Raw genomic sequence first — 21008 nt, forward strand, 5'->3', positions numbered from 1 at the left:
CAAAAATCATGACCTGGGCGTGGTGGCTCACGCCTGTAATTCCAACACTTTGGGAGGCTGAGGCAGGCAAATCACCTGAGGTCGGAAGTTTGAGACCAGCCTGACCAAAGTGGAGAAACTCTGTCTCTACTAAACATAAAAATTAGCTGGGCATGGTGGGCGCATGCCTGTAAGCCCAGCTACTTGGGAGGCTGAGGCAGGAGAATTGCTTGAACCTGGGAGGCAGAGGTTGCCGTGAGCCTAGATGGCGCCATTGCATTGCAGCCTGGGCAAGAAGAGTGAAACTCCATCTCAAAAAAAAAAAGGGTCGGATGCAGTGGCTCATGCCTGTAATCCTAACACTTTGGGAGGCTGAGGTGGGTGGATTGCTTGAGGTCAGGAGTTTGAGACCAGCCTGGGCAACATGGCAAAACCCCATCTCTAATAAAAATAAAAAATTAGCCAGGCATGGTGGTGCAAGCCTGTAGTCCCAGCTACTTGGGATGTTGACGCACGAGAATTGCTTGAACCCAGGAGACAGAGGTTGCAGTGAATTGAGATCGCACCACTGCACTCCAGCCTGGGCTACAGAGAGAGACTGTGTCTCCAAAAAAAAAACTGTGGTAAGATATACATATAAAACTTAACATCTTGGCCGGGTGCGGTGGCTCAAGCCTGTAATCCCAGCACTTTGGGAGGCCGAGACGGGCGGATCACGAGGTCAGGAGATCGAGACCATTCTGGCTAACACGGTGAAACCCCGTCTCTACTAAAAAAATACAAAAAATGTAGCCGGGCGAGGTGGCGGGCACCTGTAGTCCCAGCTACTCCGGAGGCTGAGGCAGGAGAATGGCGTAAACCCGGGAGGCGGAGCTTGCAGTGAGCTGAGATCCGGCCACTGCACTCCAGCCCGGGCTACAGAGCGAGACTCCGTCTCAAAAAAAAAAAAAAACATCTTTAAGTGGTGTAGTTAAATGGCATTATGAATTTTTCAGTTTTGCCATTTCATATGTATTGTTTTTTTCTTCCTTTTTTCCTTTCCAACAAATATTTATTAGAGGGAGGATCTACCAAGTCCAGACCTGTGCTGGGTGTGTGGTCCACACAAGTGACTGGGCACACAGGGTTCCTGCCCTCTGGAGATGTCTTCTTATAGCCTGGCTACAGATGATCTGAAGAGACCATTGTTAAGGGGCTGATTTACTCTCATTCCTCCCCTCTGCTGTAGTTTGTTCTGTAAGACCACTGCCTTCTTGCAGTGCTGTGTACTTTCCCCCCAGGAACTCTGCCATGATATCAGGGAGAGGTTATCCAGAAAGATCCTGGGATAGGATGAGGGGCTGGAGGATGTGCCCACATGCTTGAATTTGCTGCCTTGGACTTTGCCTGCTGCCCTGGGATAGCACACTTTGGAATTTGTAGGTAATTTCCTTCCCATTACCTTAGGGAGCTTTGCAGAGGTCTCCAGGCCCTGCAGTATAAAACGCAAAGGAAAGTTTATTTGCTTTTTTTTTGGGGGTGTAGGGGGGACGGAGTCTTGCTCTGTTGCCCAGGCTGGAGTGCAGTGGTGTGATCTTGGCTCACTGCAACCTCCTCCTCCTGGGTTCAAGTGATTCTTCTGCCTCAGCCTCCCAAGTAGTTGGGACTACAGACATGGGCCACCACACCTGGCTAATTTTTGTATTTTTAGTGGAGACGGGGGTTTCGCCATATTGGCTAGGCTGGTCTCGAACTTCTGACCTCGTAATCTGCCTGCCTTGACCTTCCAAAGTGCTGGGTAGGTTCACGTGTTTCTTCTGCCTCAGCCTCCCGAGTAGCTGGGATTACAGGAATGCGCCACCACAGCCAGCTAATTTTGTATTTTTAGTAGAGACGGGGTTTCTTCATGTTGGTCTTGAACTCCTGACTTCAGGTGATGTGCTTGCCTCAGCCTCCCAAAGTGCTGGGATTACAGGTGTGAGCCACCGCACCCATGCTTTTTTTAAAAAAATTTACTTTTTATTTCAAAGTAATTTTTTTTTTTTTTTTTTTGAGACAGAGTCTCGCTCTGTCGCCCAGGCTGGAGTGCAGTGGCCGGATCTCAGCTCACTGCAAGCTCCGCCTCCCGGGTTTACGCCATTCTCCTGCCTCAGCCTCCCGAGTAGCTGGGACTACAGGCGCTGCCACCTCGCCCGGCTAGTTTTTGTATTTTTTAGTAGCGACGGGGTTTCACCGTGTTCACCAGGATGGTCTCGAACTCCTGACCTCGTGATCCGCCCGTCTCGGCCTCCCAAAGTGCTGGGATTACAGGCTTGAGCCACTGCGCCCGGCCTCAAAGTAATTTTATACTTAGAAAAATGTGGTAAAGGCCGGGCGCGGTGGCTCAAGCCTGTAATCCCAGCACTTTGGGAGGCCGAGACGGGCGGATCACGAGGTCAGGAGATCGAGACCATCCTGGCTAACACGGTGAAACCCCGTCTCTACTAAAAAAATACAAAAAACTAGCCGGGCGCGGTGGCGGGCGCCTGTAGTCCCAGCTACTCCGGAGGCTGAGGCAGGAGAATGGCGTGAACCCGGGAGGCGGAGCTTGCAGTGAGCTGAGATCCGGCCACTGCACTCCAGCCTGGGCAACAGAGCGAGACTCCGTCTCAAAAAAAAAAAAAGAAAAGAAAAGAAAAATGTGGTAAAAATAGTATGCAGAGTTCTCCTGTGTTCTTCCCCCAGCTTCCCCTAATGTTAATGGCTTATATAACTATAATGATCAGAATCAGCAAGTTAATGTTGATATCATACACTTAATCTATTGTCACAATGACGTCTTTTTTCTGATCTGTGATCCAGGTCAGGATCCTAAATTGCATCTAATTTTTTTTTTTTTTTTTTTTTTTTTTTTTTTTTTTTTGAGACGAGGTCTCTCTCTGTTGCCAGACTGGAGTGCTGTGGCATGATCTTGGCTCACTGTAACCTCCAACTCCCTGGTTCAAGCGATTCTCTTTCCTCAGCCTCCCAAGTAGCTGGGATTACAGGCATGTGCCACCATGCCAGGCTAATTTTTGTATTTTTAGTAGAGATGGGGTTTCACCATGTTGGCCAGGATGGTCTCGAACTCCTGACCTCGTGATCCGCCCACCTCAGCCTCCCAAAGTGCTGGGATTACATGCATGAGCCACTGCACTCGGCCAATTGCATCTAATTGTTAAGTCTTCCCTAATCTGGAATATTTTCTGACCCTGACACTTTTGAAAAAGAGTGGCTAATTATTTTGTTAAGATGTCCCTCAGTTTGGATTTGTCTGATGCTTCCTTATGATTAAATTTAGGTTTTACATTTTTGGCAACCATAGAAGTTATTGTGTTGTATTCTTCTTAGCACGTGATGTTAGGAAAAATATTATCAATATGCCTCATTTTTGGTGATCAGTTTTGAAGTGGTGTCTGCCAACTCTCTTCACTGTAAAGCTACTATTTTTCTCTTTGTAATTAGTAAGTATCTTGTGGGTAGACACTTTGAGATATGCAAATATTCTATTTCTCATCACACCTTTGCTGACAAATAGTAACATCCATTGGTGATTCTTGCCTGCAACAGTTATGCTTGGCAAATGGTGACTGGAGTGCAGTGGTGTGATCCTGGCTCACTGCAACCTCTGCCTCCTGGGCTCCAGCAGTCCTCCTTCCTCAGCCTCCCAAGAAGCTGAGACCACAGGCGCCTGCCACTAAGCCCAGCTAATGTTTGTGTTTTTGGTAGAGATGAGGTTTCACCATGTTGGCCAGGCTGGTCTGGAACTCCTGAGCTCAAGTGATCCACCTTTCTCAGCCTCCCAAATTGCTGGGATTATAGGTGTGAGCCACCACACCCGGCTACAAATGGTGATTTTCTTTTCTTTTTTGGTTTTTTGAGGTGGGGTATCACTGTCACCCAGGCTGGAGTACAGTGGTGTGATCTCGGCTCATTGCAACCTCTGCCTCCCCGGCTCAAGGGATCCTCCCTCCTCAGCCTCCCCAGTAGCTGGGACTACAGGTGCCTGCCACCACCCCTGGCTGATTTTTATATTTTTGGTAGAGACAGTGTTTCACCATGTTGCTCAGTCTGCTCTCGAATTCCTGAGCTCAAGTGATCTGCCTACCTTGGCCTCCCAAAATGTTGGGATTACAGGTGTGAGCCACCACACCCAACCTCAAATGGTGATTTCCTGTTGCCATCCTTCCTTCACTTGTTACTTGGTATTCTACTGTAAGGAAGAGCTATTCCTTCTTTCCCATGTATTAATTCAATCAATTATTTATATTAGTATAGATGCATGGATGTTTAATCTATGGGCTATAATCCACAGTGTCATTTATTTTGTTGCTCAAGTTGTCCCAGATATGGCCTTTGGGAGAATACATCCTGTGTGCTTTTTGACAAACCTCTGTCTTTTTTCAAAGCATGTCTTTATTTCTGGTTTCAGAAAATGTACGATGCTCATCTAATACTTGTTTTTCCCCAGTCCTGCTATATGCCATTTCTCCAGGGAACCTTGGAGAATGTTTATGTTGGAGAATGATGTTTAGAAACTAAGATTGTGGGCCTGGTGTGGTGGCTCATGCCTGCAATCCCGGCACTTTGGCATGCCGAGGCAGGTGGATCACGAGGACAGGCGATTGAGACCAGCCTGGCCAATGTGGTGAAACCCTGTCTTTACTAAAAATACAAAAATTAGCTGGCTGTGATGGCACACACCTGTAATCCCAGCTACTCAGGAGGCTGAGGCAGGAGAATTGCTTGAACCCAGGAGGTGGAGGTTGCAGTGAGCTGAGATCATACCACTGCACTCCAATGTGGGTGACAGAGCAAGACTCCGTCTCAAAAAACAAACAAACAAAAAACCCTAAAATTCTGGGTGCCAGGTGTACATATTGCTACTGGGTATTTGAGCAAAGTTCTGGTGATGCATGATGGAGATTAGAAATGAAAGCTGGCTTTCCAAAGTGACTGAGGGTATAGCCTGGGAAAACACCTGGCTTCCAGGAGGAGCTGAGTGTAGAACACATCTGGATGAGGCTGCAGACCTCAATAAGGACCAGCACCCACACTGAGTATCTACCACAAATAAAGCTTGCTTGTTAACCACAAATCAGTCAGGCCTCTCTCGGGTGCTTGTCAAATTAGCACTACTGTTGAAATAGCTTAAAAATAAATCCCAATAATATCTGAAAAAGGAAGACTCCACAGACATAGTGTGCAGTGTTAGAAAGAGACCTGGAGAGAAGCCTGAGCACTCCCCAGTGCTGCCCTTTCTCTTGGGGATCGTGGGCCCTGGCCAGAATCCAGTGAGACAGTGGGTGGGGGTGCCATGTAAACTGGTGCAGGTGGTACACACCACTGGTCAGAGGCCCTGCCATAGGCATCATAGTTTGTGATCATCAGCAGCTTTTTATTAAAAATTAAAAAAGAAGATGGTTAGAAGATGCGTGATTTTATATTTCTTGGTCTTTTTGCCTTTCTAAATGGCAGCCTCTCAGCAGCTGTCTAATCATCAGTCATCTCAGCCAGCCTGGTGCAATCACATACTTGTTCGAAACCCAGGCTTCTTTCCCCAGAGAGCAGGCAGATGAAGATAGGGTTCTTTTTTTTGCTGAGACAGCCTCACTCTATCGCCTAGGCTGGAGTACAGTGATGTGATTTCAGCTCACTGCAACTTCCACCTCCTGGGTTCAAGCAGTTCTCGTGCCTCAGCCTCCTGAATAGCTGGGATTACCGGCACATGCCACCATGTCCTGCTAATTTTTGTATTTTTAGTAGAGACAGGGTTTTCCCATGTTGGCTAGGCTGGTCTCCAACTCCTGACCTCAAGTGATCTGCCCCCCGTTGGAGTGCTGAGATTACAAGTGTGAGCCACTGAGCCTGACCAGTTTTGGATTTTTCTTATTGAGAGATAATTTAGTTTTTACTCCTTTCCTTCAAACCTTGCCAAAATGTATAGAAGTAACTTAAACAAAGTTGAGGTTCCAAGGCATAAGTCTCATTGTCACTTGTTCTGTTGGTGAGCAGGTCTGTGCACACCTACCGCCCAACTGCTGAGGGAGCTGAGCAGCCAAAGAAAGAGACTGACAAATCCAGGTTCTCGGAAAGAAACATTTAATAGAGACTTGCAAAAAGAAGCAATGTCTCAAGCAGCCAAGAGACAGTGGATCCTTGCACTTATCCTCCAGAAAGTATTCTTTTTTTTTTTTGAGATGGAGTATCGCTCTGTCACCCAGGCTGGAGTGCAGTGGCCAGACCTCAGCTCACTGCAAGCTCCGCCTCCCGGGTTCACGCCATTCTCCTGCCTCAGCCTCCCGAGTAGCTGGGACTACAGGCGCCGCCACCTCGCCCGGCTAGTTTTTTTTTTTTTTGTATTTTTAGTAGAGACGGGGTTTCACCGTGTTAGCCAGGATGGTCTCGATCTCCTGACCTCGTGATCCGCCCATCTCGGCCTCCCAAAGTGCTGGGATTACAGGCTTGAGCCACCGCGCCCGGCCAGAAAGTATTCTTTATGTAGCAAGCTTTTAGAGTAAAGACGTGTGCATATCTTAGACCATCTTGTAAAAAACTTGCAAAACTTGTGACCATAGGGAGGTTAGATAAGCATCTTTACTTTTTTTATTTTTATTTATTTATTTTTTTGAGACAGAGTCTCACTCTGTCACCCAGGCTAGAATACAGCAGCATGATCTTGACTCACTGCAACCTCTGCCTCCCGGGCTCCAGTGATTCTCTTTACTCAGCCTCCTGAATGTCTGGGACTACAGGTGCGTGCCACCACACCCAGCTAAGAGATGGAGTTTTGTCATGTTGGCCAGGCTGGTCTTGAACTCCTGACCTCAAGTGATCCACCTGCCTTGGCCTCTAAAAGTGTTAGGATTACAGGTGTGAGCCACTGTGCCTGGCTGGCATTGTTTCTTTTATGGGATTGTCTGTGATGTATTTCTTGATTGTCATGGCTGTATTAGGCTGTTCTTGTATTGCTCTAAAGAAATACCTGGTCAGACGAGGTGGCTCACGCCTGTCATCCCAGCATTTTCGGAGGCTGAGGCAGGCAGATTGCTTGAGCCCAGGAGTTGGAGACCAGCCTAGGCAACATGGTGAAACCCCGTCTACACACACAGGCATGCACACACTAGCTGGGCGTGGTGGTGCGCACCTATAGTCAGTTCCAGCTACCTGGGAGGCTGAGGTGGGAGGATCACCTGAGCTCAGGAGGTAGGGGCTGTAGTGAACCATGATCACACCACTGCACTCCCGCCTGGACAACAGAGTGAGACCATGTCTCAAAAAAAAGGAAAAAATACCTGAGGATAGGTAATTTATGAAGAAAAGAGGTTCAATTGGCTCATGGTTCTGTAGGGTGTACAAGCATAGCACAGGCATCTGCTCGGCTTCTGGGAAGGCCTCAGGAAGCTTTTAGTCATGGCGATTGATGAAGCAGGAGCAGGCACATCACATGGCAAGAGCAGGAGGGAGAGAGAGAGTGGTGGGGAGGTGCCACACTCAAACAACCAGATCTCATGCAAGGACAGCACCAATCCATGGGTGATCCACCCCCATGATCTAATCACCACCCAGCAGGTCCGACAGTGGGGACTGCATTTCAACATGAGATTTAGAGGGTACAACATGCAAACTGTATCATTGGTGGTTTTGCTTCAAGATGGTGTCACTCTTGCCATGAAACAGGCTATTTTCCTTCATCACTTGGGAGGGGGGTTCTGGCCTTATTTTCAACTACGACCTCTAAAATTCTTGTCTCATTGAGAATTTGGAATGTTTAGCCTTTATTTATTTATTTTTTAAATGAGAAATCTGAAACATACAAAAACATACAAAAAAATATGTTTAGTCCTCATTCTATTCCTATCACACAGCTTTGATGGTTACCAACCCTGTGGCCAATCATGTTTTATTTATACAGCCATAAATATAGCACTCCTCCATGCCCATATTATTTTAAATAAATAACAGCACGTTAATTTCATCTGTAAACATTTTATTATGTATCTTTAAATGGCAAGATTCCATTTTAAAGGAGCATAACCATGGTATTTATTATTATATTGAAAAAAGTTGATATTTCTTTTTTTCTTTTTTCTTTTTTTTTTTTTTAGATGGAGTTTCACTCTTGTTGCCCAGGCTGGAGTGCAATGGCACAATCTCAGCTCACCGCAACCTCCGCCTCCCGGGTTCAAGTGATTCTCCTGCCTCAGCCTCCCAAGTAGCTGGGATTACAGGCATGCGCTACCACACCCGGCTAATTTTGTATTTTTAGTAGAGATGGGGTTTCTCCGTGTTGGTCAGGCTGGTCTCGAACTCCCGACCTCAGGTGATCCACCTGCCTTGGCCTCCCAAAGTGCTGGGATTACAGGCATGAGCTACCGCGCCTGGTGGATCATTTTAAAATATTGTCAAACCTCTAGTCTGTTCAAATTTACATGATTGTTTCATGATTTTTTTTTTTTTTTTTGAGACTGAATTTTATTGTTGCTACCCAGGCTAGAGTACAGTGGCGCGATCTTGGCTCACTGCAACCTCCACCTCCCAGGTTCAAGTGATTCTCCTGCCTCAGCTTCCTGAGTAGATGAGATTACCGGTGCGCGCCACCACGCCCAGCTAATTTTTGTATTTTCAGTAGAGATGGGATTTTGCCATGTTGGCCAGGCTGGCTTTGAACTCCTGACCCATCCGCCTCAGCCTCCTAAAGTGTTGGGATTATAGGTATAAGCCACCACACCCAGCCTTTTGCTCTTTTTAAAATAACAGGTTGGTTCTCTAGTCTCTAAAGATGACAGCTATGTGATTTGAGTGTTATTTTATTTATTTATTTATTTATTTATTTTGAGATGGAGTCTTACTCTGTTGCCCAGGCTGGAGTGCAGTGGCGCAATCTTGGCTCACTGCAGCCTCTGCCTCCTGGGTTGAAATAATTCTCCTGCCTCAGGCTCCTGAGTAACTGGGATTACACATGCCCGCTACCACGCTCAGCTAATTTTTGTATTTTTAGTAGAGACAGTGTTTCACCATGTTGGCCAGGTTGGTCTCAAACTCCTGACCTCGTGATCCACCCGCCTCAGCCTCCCAAAATGCTGGAATTACAGGCATGAGCCACCACGCCCGGCCCTGAGTGTCATTATAATGCCTAGAATAAACATATTGTTTAATATGTTTCAGCCTTTTGCTGATATTTTCTATATTGAGGCTCACATTGCTCCATTGTTGAATCCTTTGGGAGCCTCTTCAGGTTAGCTTGTCCTTTTGCCTCCACCCCAGTAGTCTTCAATAGCTTTGATAGATGTTTTAGGTCACTGTGTACATCTCCTGCCTAAGATCTATAGGCAGCCATTTCTCCAAGGAGCACTGGTTCCATTTAGGAGGAAATGGTCTGGGTGCTGAGGATGAAGCATTAATCTCAATGTGAATAAAGCTAGAAGTGAACAGTGCTGTGTAGTCCTTGAGGTTCTGAGTGGATCTGGTTCCTCCTGTGGTCTCTGCTGAGAATGCAGCTTCCTGTGGGAGATGTTGATCTTGTAACTGAATGATAGAAACAAGGAGATAAAAATGGCCCATGTTTTATTTGTTAGATGTGATCTTGTTCTCCAGTGGGTACTTTTGGTAAAAGACATGGTAATAATAGGTCTGCAGGTAACACTATTCACCTGCTCTTCCTAAGGGATGCTGGGTCTTGAGGAACAGGCAGTACAGACACTGAACTGCTTGTAGACTCACATCTGGTATCATCAGGTTGGACGTGCGTACTGTCTGGCTAGCTAACACTTCCTGGCGCCCATGTCTGCAGAGTTACAGCTTCTATATCAGTACCCGGTTCTCTGACATACATACTCATTGGGGTCTCATGAATATGGTATTGAAATCCATTTTACTGTTGTGTTCACTTGGAAGGAACGTAGCCTATGTTTCCTTACTTAACTGTGTGAGCCACAGAGTAAGAAGATAACCGTCTCTTTATTTATTTATTTATTTTTTTGAGGCAGAGTCTCGCTCTGTTGCCTGGACTGGAGTGCAGTGGCCGGATCTCAGCTCACTGCAAGCTCCGCCTCCCGGGTTTACGCCATTCTCCTGCCTCAGCCTCCCGAGTAGCTGGGACTACAGGCGCCCGCCACCTCACCCGGCTAGTTTTTGTATTTTTAGTAGAGACGGAGTTTCACCGTGTTAGCCAGGATGGTCTCGATCTCCTGACGTCGTGATCCGCCCGTCTCGGCCTCCCAAAGTGCTGGGATTACAGGCTTGAGCCACCGCGCCGGGCCGATAACCGTCTCTTTAAACGCTGCTATTTAGGTAGCTGTCTTCATGACAGATAAATCTCTTCCACAGGTTTGGAAAATATCAAAGATGCATCTGTCTCATAATTACGTGGTGGCTTTCTACCTAATGAATGCCTGTGTAGGCTGCTACATGAAGCATACAAAGAGGATAGGACAAGGAAGTTACTTCGTATTTATTTTGCAGGCTTTTCCTGTCTGTGTTCTCACTTCATTAGTGTGGGGTTTCTGCAGACTGGGTCGCGGTGGAAGAGAGGTTGTGTCGTGCTCATTGTGGTACAGCAGTGCCTTAAGGGAGAGCTGGAGCCCTGACTTCACCCCCATCCCACTCCCTTTATTTGACCTAGGATTTAAAAAAAAAAAAAGGCATTTCAAGGTGAGTTAGCTTCTGATCTTAATACAACTTCTTTTCCTTTAGGAAAAAAAATGCTAAAATCAAGACAGGGTACAAGCGGGAGCACATTAACCTGGGCTGCGACATGGATTTCGACATTGCTGGACCTTCCATCCGGGGTGCTCTAGTGCTGGGTTACGAGGGCTGGCTGGCGGGTTACCAGATGAATTTTGAGACTGCAAAATCCCGAGTGACCCAGAGCAACTTTGCAGTTGGCTACAAGACTGATGAATTCCAGCTTCACACTAATGTGTAAGTGTACATGGGGGCAGCGGGGTGAGGGGTGGGGTTGGAGTGTGTGTGGTAAGGGGATTGCTTTCATTAGTTTTTTTAAAGAAAGCCCAATTTTTAACCACTGTAAAGTGAGTTTGTTGGCATTAGATGAGCCAGATGGCCTGCTGCTATCATTTGTTTCCCACCTACCCATTTCCTAGAGTGTCTTACATCATTTCCACTCTACGAACAGTAAATATTGCAACAGGTACACAAAGTGGCTGATTAATTACAGCAGGGACATGGTGTCAGTCCAGAGTGGGTCCATTCCCTGCAGTTTTTGTTTTAGTGAACAAAACAGCTCTCAGCTCTCTTTCTCTGTCTAATGCCTGAGGATTAGCCTGCTGGGCTTGATGACATGCAGACATGGTAGACAAATTTAGGAGCTGATTGTCTGAGTTACAAAGTATCTTCTCTGTACAGTTAAACATGTAAAAGTAACTATTGGACAGTATGGTGAAGGGAAACAGTGATTATAGGTTAGGAGAGAGCCCCTTGAGAATTGAAGTAGATGGATGATTTAGGTTAAGGGAAACACATTTCATTCATGGGTCTTGTTTTATCATAAATCTTGTTTTATTCAGTTTCATGAGGAATTAACCTGTGACAGGCACAAGCTGGGTGCAGAGTTATCATGTTTATTTCTTTCCACTAGAGGTCACTAAAGGAGTAACTTCTTAAACTTAAGGCAAATCAATGGTATTAATGTGTAAACTAATATTATTTCCATTAATAAGTTTTTTGAGGAATTTTTATCATTAATTTGGAATCTGTTACAGCTAAAAAGTCACAGGAAAACAATAGAGATGGACAATCTAGTGGTTGGCAGGGGGTGGGGAGGGTATGGCTACAAAGTGGTGATTGAGGTAGTTTGCGGGAGGGAACTGTTCTATATCCTGACTGTGGTCATGGTTACATTAATCTGTATATGTGTGTTAAAATTCATAAAAATATATACCAAGAAAATAACCATTTTGGCCGGGCGCGGTGGCTCATGCCTGTAATCCCAGCACTCTGGGAGGCCGAGGCGAGTGGATCACGAGGTCAGGAGTTCAAGACCAGCCTGGCCGAGAAGGTGAAACCCCATCTCTACCAAAAATACAAAAATTAGCTGGGCGTGGTAGCGGGTGCCTGTAATCCCAGCTACTCAGGAGGCTGAGGCAGAGAATTGCCTGAACCTGGGAGGTGGAGGTTGCAGTGAGCTGAAATCACGTCACTGCACTCCAGCCTGGGCAACAGAGGGAGACTCCATCTCAAAAAAAAAAAAAGAAGAAAATACCAATGTTATGGTATGTTTAATTAAGAAAAGGTGAAACATACAAAAAAGGTATAGGAAGCATACCACATGCATAGAAATGTTTTTGAATGTAGAATTCTGATTGGCATGGGAAGTTTTTTCCTTAGTTTGAAATTGGGCATTGGTACCAATTCTAGGAGGAACAACGGCTGTTAGCCATTATCCCCCACATATCTGAGCTTCAACATTTTTAATAAGCAACAAGTGGGTATGGTTTATTTTTGGAACCAGCGTGAAGGCAGCGGACACAACTCATCTGGGTTGCCCTGGTGCTTGCAGGGACCCGGATGCATAACAGAAAGTCTTTGTGCTTCATATAGATGAATTTGAACAGTTCCAGCTGTTTATTTATTTAATAAATTTTTTTTTGGTGACAGGGTCTTGCTCTCTCACCCAGACTGGAGTGCAGTGGCACGATCTCTGCAGCCTCCGCCTCCCAGGATCAAGTGATTCTCCCGCCTCAGCCTTGCAAGTAGCTGGGACTACAGGTGCACACCACCACACCTGGCTACTTTTTGTATTTTTTGTAGAGGCAGGATTTCACCATGTTGCCCAGGTTGTTCTTGAACTCGTGAGCTGAAGCGATCTGCCTGCCTTGGCCTCCCAAATGCTGGGATTACAGATTACAGGCGTGAGCCACTACGTCTGGCCTCTTGTTTATGGTTTTTTTTTTTTTTTTTTTTTTTTTTTTTTTTGAGACGGAGTCTAGCTCTGTCGCCCAGGCTGGAGTGCAGTGGCGCGATCTCGGCTCACTGCAAGCTCCGCCTCCTGGGTTTACGCCATTCTCCTGCCTCAGCCTCCCAAGTAGCTGGGACTACAGGAGCCCGCCACGTCGCCCGGCTAGTTTTTTGTATTTTTTAGTAGAGACGGGGTTCACCGTGTTAGCCAGGATGGTCTCGATCTCCTGACCTCGTGATCCGCCCGTCTCGGCCTCCCAAAGTGCTGGGATTACAGGCTTGAGCCACCGCGCCCGGCCTTTTTTTTTTTTTTTTTTTTTTTGAGACGGAGTCTCGCTCTGTCACCCAGGCTGGAGTGCTGTGGCCGGATCTCAGCTCACTGCAAGCTCCGCCTCCCGGGTTCACGCCATTCTCCTGCCTCAGCCTCCCAGGTAGCTGGGACTACAGGAGCCCGCCACGTCGCCCGGCTAGTTTTTTTGTAGTTTTTAGTAGAGACGGGGTTTCACCGTGTTCACCAGGATGGTCTCGATCTCCTGACCTCGCGATCCGCCCGTCTCGGCCTCCCAAAGTGCTGGGATTACAGGCTTGAGCCACCGCGCCCGGCCTTGTTTATGGTTTTGAAAGCTCTGTATAGGAAGGCAATATTGTGTTCCTGGTTTTAGGATATTCTGAAAAGTCTGGCCTTTTTAAAAACATGTAAGCCCAAGAAACTTCCCCAACTGAATATATTACTAAAGTCATTAAAAAATCTGTTATTTTTGATAGGCTGCTGTTTTATTGTAGCATACTTGGGCTGTCTAAAGAAGACAGGATTCCCTGTGAATCAGGCAGTGCCTGGGTCTCCCTGTAGTCTCTAGAAGCATAATGTCTGTCTTGCTGAATTTCATGGGGAAGCGAGAATTTACAATGTGTGGCTCATATGTGTAATCCCAGCTACTTGGGAGGCTGAGGCGGGAGGATCACTTGAGGCCAGGAGTTTGGAACCAGCCCGGGAAACAGAAATACTGTGTCCTAAGAACATTTTTAAAAATTAGCTGGGCATGGTGGCAACATGCCTGTGATCACTTGAGCCCAGGAGTTTGAGGTTGCAGTGAGCTATGATTTTGCCACTGCTCTCCAGCCTGGGCAACAGAGCAAGATCTCATCTCGGGGAAAAAAAAATTTAGAATGTATTCTCTAATTTAGGGAGAGTGTCTTGTGAAATCTGGAGTTTTTGTTCTTAGGTCCTGAAGCCCTTTGCTGGATTCCAAAGTACATTGGCTCTGATGCACAGTTACCAATGCCATTTCCACTGGAAATGCCCACAATGATGAGGCAGAACTCAGACACTGATTTTATGTTAAAGATGTCTGAGAGAGTTTAGGCAGGCTTGAAGACCATCTGATGCAAGGAGGATGGTCATTCCTTTTTAAAAAATTGCAGCATTAAAATTTTTCTTAATTTTTTTAATCAAAGGAGTCTGAACCCATGGTTGTAAAATCAAACAGTACAGATGGGCTTATGAAAAGCAGTGATTCCAGCCTTTAGGGGTGGCAGTGACTACAGAGTTTGTACAGGCTGTTCAGCTGGGTGGGGCAGACTTTCAAATTCTGAGAGCTTAAGCAGGGCCCCCAAAGAGGAACAGGAGAATTATAATGACTGAAGAAGGGAAAGGGATATTCGCAGCAACTGGAGTCATTCAGTGTGTTTGTAAGAGAGGAGGGAGCTTGACCAGCTGGGGTTTCGTTCTGAATGTTTCTGAAAGAGCGAGACATTTTATGATGTAGCAAAAAACTCCCTTTCAAATCCTGCCGGGACCTTAGATGTTGCAGCATGGGTGAGGAGTATGCACAGGTGGACGAGACGAATTGTGGATTAAGCTCTTCTGAAGTGCTGCTCCTCCAAGAGGCTGGGTCAGTGCCAACCGTATCTCCCCAGCAGTGGCTGCAGCAGGTTGTGCCAAGGGCTCTAACTTGCCTTCTGAGGCATATGTGCAGCCCTGCCTTTCTTGCCATTTCTGGCTGTGTTCTTTTCTCATTTTCTTCTCTTTCCATACCATTTTTTATTTTTATTTTTATTTTTTGAGCCAGAGTCTCTGTTGCCCAGACTGGAGTGCAGTGGTGTGATCTCAGCTCACTGTAACCTCTGTCTCCTGGGTTCAGATGATTCTCCTGCCTCAGTCTCCCAGGTTGCTGGGATTACAGGCACCCGCCACCATGCCCAGCTAATTTTTATGTTTTTAGTAGAGACAGCGTTTCATCATCTTAGCCAGGCTGGTCTTGAACTCCTGACCTCAAATGATCCGCCTGCCTTCGCCTCCCAAAGTGCTGGGATTATAGGCATGAGCCACCGTACCCGGACTTCCATGCCGTTTTTCTGGTAGAATCGTTTATAAAAGTAATAATATCAGTAGCAGTAAAAATAAATCCCTCAGAATCTCAGTGCTCTACTTGCTTCTTTTCTTTTCTTTTTTTTTTTTGAGACGGAGTCTCGCTCTGTCGCCCAGGCTGGAGTGCAGTGGCGCGATCTCGGCTCACTGCAAGCTCTGCCACCTGGGTTCACACCATTCTCCTGCCTCAGCCTCCCGAGTAGCTGGGACTACAGGCGCCCGCCACCACGCCTGGCTAATTTTTTGTATTTTTAGTAGAGGCGGGGTTTCACTGTGTTAGTCAGGATGGTCTCGATCTTCTGACCTCGTGATCTGCCCGCCTTGGCCTCCCAAAGTGCTAGAATTACAGGCGTGAGCCACCTCGCCTGACCTGCTTCTGTTCTTTTCTTTTTCTTTTTCTTTTTTCCTTATAGAGACAGGATCTTGCTGTGTTGCCCAAGCTACATCCTGGGCTCAAGTGGTCCTCTTGCCTCGGCCTCTCAAAATGCTAGGATTACAGGCATGAGTCACCATGTGCCCCTTCTTCCCTGGCTTTTTCTTTTTTTGTTTGAGACAAAGTCTTGCTCTGTCACCCAGGCTGGAGTGTAGTGGCGAAATCTCGGCTCACTGCAACCTCCGCCTCCCAGGTTCAAGCAATTCTCCTGCCTCAGCCTCCTGAGTAGCTGGGATTACAAGTGTGTGGCACCAGCCCAGCCAAGTTTTGTATTTTTAGTAGAGACAGGGTTTCACCGTGTTGGCCAGGCTGGTCTCAAACTCCTGACCTCAAGTGATCTGCCCATCTTGGCCTCCCAAAGTGCTGGGATTACAGGCGTGAGCCAGTGTGCCTGGCCAGGTGCCTGTTCCATACTTATCAGACTTCCTGTAATTTAGTACCTGTTTTGTGAAATTTGGTGAACTTCTGACTTCCCTTAATATCAGTATTGGTTCAGTCCGTTTCTGGCATCCCTGTCTTCTGGGAGACTTGGGTGGATCTGTCTGGGCTGCAGCTCGCCTCCCTGGGAAGCTCAGCATCTGTGCTGTGCTTGTTTGCAGGAATGACGGGACAGAGTTTGGTGGCTCCATTTACCAGAAAGTGAACAAGAAGTTGGAGACCGCTGTCAATCTCGCCTGGACAGCAGGAAACAGTAACACGCGCTTCGGAATAGCAGCCAAGTATCAGATTGACCCTGACGCCTGCTTCTCGGTGGGTATCTGTGGAATCACGCATCTCACAGGCAGGCCCATCTGCTCTTTACGTTGGAGTCCTTCAGGTTTGCTGGAGTGCTGTGCTTCAGCTTATTCAAAGTGAGAGATGCTGCTGGGTGTGGTGGCTCACGCCTGTAATCCCAGCACTTTGGGAGGCCAAGGCAGGCATATCAGTTGAGGTCAGGAGTCTGAGACCAGCCTGGCCAACATGGTGAAACCCCGTCTCTACTAAAACTACAAAAATTAGCCGAGCGTGGTGGCAGGCGCCTGTAATCCCAGCTACTTGGGAGGCTGAGGCAGGAGAATTGCTTGAACCGGGGAGGCGGAGGTTGCAGTGAGCTGAGACCAAAAGACTCCGTCTCAAAAAACAAAAACAGAGAGATGTTCTCACTTTGAAAAGAGTTCCAAATGAGTACAGTGATCATACTACTAGTACTTCTTATGGGTACCAGGCACTGTGCAGAGCCTTTTATGTATAGACTACTGTGTTTAATCCCATTTGAAATAGGTGCTTTGTTTTTTTAATCATCTCTGGGTTTTTTTATTTCTTGTTTTTTTGAGACAGGGTCTTGCTTAGTTGCCCAGGTTGGATGCAGTGGTGTAATTGCAGCTCACTGCAGCCTCAACGTCCTGTGCTCAAGTAATCCTGCCACCTCAGCTTCCCACGTAGCTGGGACTACAGGCACACCACCATGCCTGGCTAACTAAAAAATTTTTTTAGTAGAGACAGTGTCTCGCTCTGTTGCCTGGACTGGTCTCAAACTCCTGGGCTCAAGCTGTCCTCCCACCTCAACCTCCAAATGTTGTTGGGATTACAGGCATGAGCCACCATCCCTGGCCAATCATCTCTGTTTTTTTTTTTTTTTTTTTTTTTTTTTTTTTTTTTTTTTGGAGACAGAGTCTCCCTCTGTTGCCCAGGCTGGAGTGCAAGTGGCACGATCTCGGCTTACTGTGCAACCTCTGTCCCCTAGGTTCAAGAGATTCTTCTGCCTCAGCCTCCCATGTAGCTGGGACCTACCACCACACCTGGCTAGTTTTTGTATTTTTAGTATAGATGGGGTTTCACCATGTTGGTCAGGCTGGTCTCGAACTCCTGACCTCAGGTGATCTGCCTACCTCGGCCTCCCAAAATGCTGGGATTACAGGCATGAGCCATGGCTCCCACCCAGTCATCTCTGTTTTTACAAATGAGGAACTAGAAGCTTAGAAAGGTGAGTAACTTGCCCAAAGGAACATAGCAGGAAAGAAATTTGAGCCAGATTGGCTTACTGTTGAACCTCTTCCATTAATACCAGTTCCTGTTCTATAATGCAGACTGTTAAAAGGGGCACTCTGGCCGGGCGCGGTGGCTCAAGCCTGTAATCCCAGCACTTTGGGAGGCCGAGACGGGCGGATCACGAGGTCAGGAGATCGAGACCATCCTGGCTAACATGGTGAAACCCCGTCTCTACTAAAAAATACAAAAAACTAGCCGGGCGACATGGCGGGCGCCTGTAGTCCCAGCTGCTTGGGAGGCTGAGGCAGGAGAATGGTGTAAACCCAGGAGGCGGAGCTTGCAATGAGCTGAGACCCGGCCACTGCACTCCAGCCTGGGCGGCAGAGCGAGACTCCGTCTCAAAAAAAAAAAAAAAAAAAAAAAAAGGGGCACTCTGAAATCTAGGGTTCTAATTGATAATTTCCCCCCACCTCACTTTTCATTCTCCTTTTCAGCTCCTGCATTGCATATTAAGAAATCAATAGTCAGTTGGCATCTTGCAGACTCTCCGGCATTGCTCACAGGCCCTCAAACTACTTCCCAGTTTTTGTAGTAAATCCTAATGGGCTCATTTCTCTTGTCACAGGGCACTGGAGGTTGTATCTCTTTGGGGTGGAATGAGGGAATCTCATGTTGCAGAATGGTGTCTGTACTGATTTCCGTAATTTATGGACAGCCCATTTTAAGTCTCCTAAACTAGAACCGAATTTGGCTCCCTTAACAGGCACTTAAAAACAAGAGAAAAGGAGCCTCATTATTTATATGAGCAAAAGGACACGGGCCCCTAAGAGGCCTTCCTTCTCTCTGCTTTGTTCTTATGAGGGGTGTCAGATCTCAGAACACCATTTGAACAGGAAAGTATGCACCTAAAATTGATATATTTTGTATTGAATTTAATGAATCTCATGAATAAGATGGTCATAAAAAAATTTGATTCTGAAGTCAAAGGTTGGTTGACCAAAAAGCTCTTATTAATTTTGGGGATGGAAGTGCAAAGTATTATACTTAATGTTTTCTCTGTTTGGTCATTTCCTTGACTAGGCTAAAGTGAACAACTCCAGCCTGATAGGTTTAGGATACACGCAGACTCTAAAGCCAGGTATGTGTTGCTTGTGTGTGAAATCGGTTCTTTGTCTTAAAAAAAATTGTGGTGCTGGTTTGCTGATTTATGTCATTGCTTATAAAATGTTTATATAATACAGTGGGTATATATAAAGTATAATTAAATGTTTATAAAGGAGTACGGGGTCATTATAAAACATTTGGAGAATATGAGATGTGGCAAGCAGGAGGAAAAAGGCTGAGGCTAACATATATTCTTTGCTATTTTCTTCCATCCTTTTTTCCAATGTGTACATAATGCTTGATACTTATTTCTGGCAGATTCTCAAAACTAACTTATAAATCAGTCCCACTGTAAAAAGACAAAGAAATAGGAAAAGTGGTTTGCAGGTTTCCTCTGCACAGTTGGCTAGGCCAGTCCATGGTGTATTATAGTTCTAGCATATAACCACCTTTGAACCCTGGAAATCTAAGATCACCAGCTACTTCCCGTATCAGGTTATTCCAGGGAAGGTCAGTTTGTTGTGTGCATCTGTGGATGTGCATGCACACTACCCATGTGTGTACACTGAACATGAACATGTAAGACCTTAGGTTGGATTCAGGATTGAGGTTTCATTTAAAGGGATGATTGCCAAAGAAGCTTACTGTATGCTACCAGTACTAGAGACTAATTGTACCAGGGGAACAGTGAGAGGAAAAAGGAAAGTGGGGTTCCAGAAGTAGATTTGGGTAGGCTCTCTGGGCGGTGGGATAATTAGTTGTTTTATAAGTCCACTCTAAGATACCTGTTGGTCAGATAGTGCTAAGTAACAAGGATTGAAGGGCCATGTAGTTTGGACCCTGGTGATAATATCTGGAACAGGTTCTGAATTTGTTGTTAATCTTTCTTGTCATTTCTTTCCTCCATTCCTCCTCCTTTCCTCTCCCTCATTTTTCTCCCTGCAGGTATCAAACTGACACTGTCAGCTCTTCTGGATGGCAAGAACGTCAATGCTGGTGGCCACAAGCTTGGTCTAGGACTGGAATTTCAAGCATAAATGAATACTGTACAATTGTTTAATTTTAAACTATTTTGCAGCATAGCTACCTTCAGAATTTAGTGTATCTTAATGTTGTATGTCTGGGATGCAAGTATTGCTAATATGTTAGCTCTCCAGGTTAAAGATGATTCAGCTTTAAGATGTTACCCTTCCAGAGGTACAGAAGAAACCCATTTCCAAAAAAGGTCCTTTCAGTGGTAGACTCGGGGGGAGCTTGGTGGCCCGTTTGAGATGCCAGGTTTCTTTTTTATCTAGAAATGGCTGCAAGTGGAAGCTGATAGTATGTAGGCACTTTGTAAATTCATATCGAGTAAATGAATGAAATTGTGATTTCCTGAGAATCGAACCTTGGTTTCCTAACCCTAATTGATGAGAGGCTTGCTGCTTGATGGTGCGTACAAACTCACCGGAATGGGACTTTTTTGGACAGATCTTCATGACCTGTTCCGACCCCAGTTCATCATCACCTCTTTTACACCAAAAGGTCTGCAGGGTGTGGTCACTGTTTCTTTTGTGCCATTTTGGGGTGGAGAAGGTGGATGTGATGAAGCCAGTAATTCAGGACTTATTCCTTCTTGTGTTGTGTTTTTTTTGCCCTTGCACCAGAGTATGAAATAGCTTCCAGGAGCTCCAGCTATAAGCTTGGAAGTGTCTGTGTGATCGTAATCACATGGTGACAACACTCAGAATCTAAATTGGACTTCTGTTGTATTCTCACCACTCAATTTGTTTTTTAGCAGTTTAATGGGTACATTTTAGAGTCTTCCATTTTGTGTGGAATTAGATCCTCCCCTTCAAATGCTGTAATTAACATCACTTAAAAAAACTTGAATAAAATATTGAAACCTCATCCTCCTTCTGTTGTCTTGATTAATATAAATAAACAGAGCATTTATTTAGATTTGTTTTCTGTCTCCATGCTCTGTGTATGTATTATATATTACTCGTTTTCACTTGCTGTATAACAGATTACCATAAATTTAGCTGCTTAAAACAACACTCATTTATTTTACAGTTCTGCAGGTCAAAGCTAGGCAGGTATGCATGCCTACCTGGGCTCTGCTTGGGTTCTCACAATGCTGAAATTAGGGTGTCGACTAGTCGGTCTTCTCATTTTATCTAGGGGCTTGGTGTCCTCTTCCAAGCTTAAGCGTTGTGGTGGAATTCAGTTATATTCAGTTGTAGGACAGAAGTCCCTATT

At 46.0% G+C, this 21008-nt stretch overlaps 1 protein-coding gene across 4 annotated transcripts in view; it reads left to right on the plus strand.

Annotated features, from left to right (window-relative positions):
• The window catches only part of VDAC1 (voltage dependent anion channel 1), a 36532-nt gene extending 15875 nt beyond the window's left edge, over nt 1-20657 (plus strand). For all 4 annotated transcript variants that reach the window (XM_033181224.1, XM_033181226.1, XM_033181227.1 and 1 more), the window contains exons 6-9: nt 10672-10899; nt 16295-16445; nt 18744-18801; nt 19713-20657. In XM_033181224.1, coding sequence (XP_033037115.1) covers nt 10672-10899; nt 16295-16445; nt 18744-18801; nt 19713-19804 — 529 coding nt within the window. In that variant the 3' untranslated portion in view covers nt 19805-20657. The remainder of the gene's footprint in view (nt 1-10671; nt 10900-16294; nt 16446-18743; nt 18802-19712) is intronic.
• Nucleotides 20658-21008: the final 351 nt, after the last annotated feature.

Source organism: Trachypithecus francoisi, unplaced genomic scaffold (genome assembly GCF_009764315.1).
Source record: "Trachypithecus francoisi isolate TF-2019V2 unplaced genomic scaffold, Tfra_2.0 Lachesis_group2, whole genome shotgun sequence".
NCBI classification, from domain to species: Eukaryota; Metazoa; Chordata; class Mammalia; order Primates; family Cercopithecidae; genus Trachypithecus; species Trachypithecus francoisi.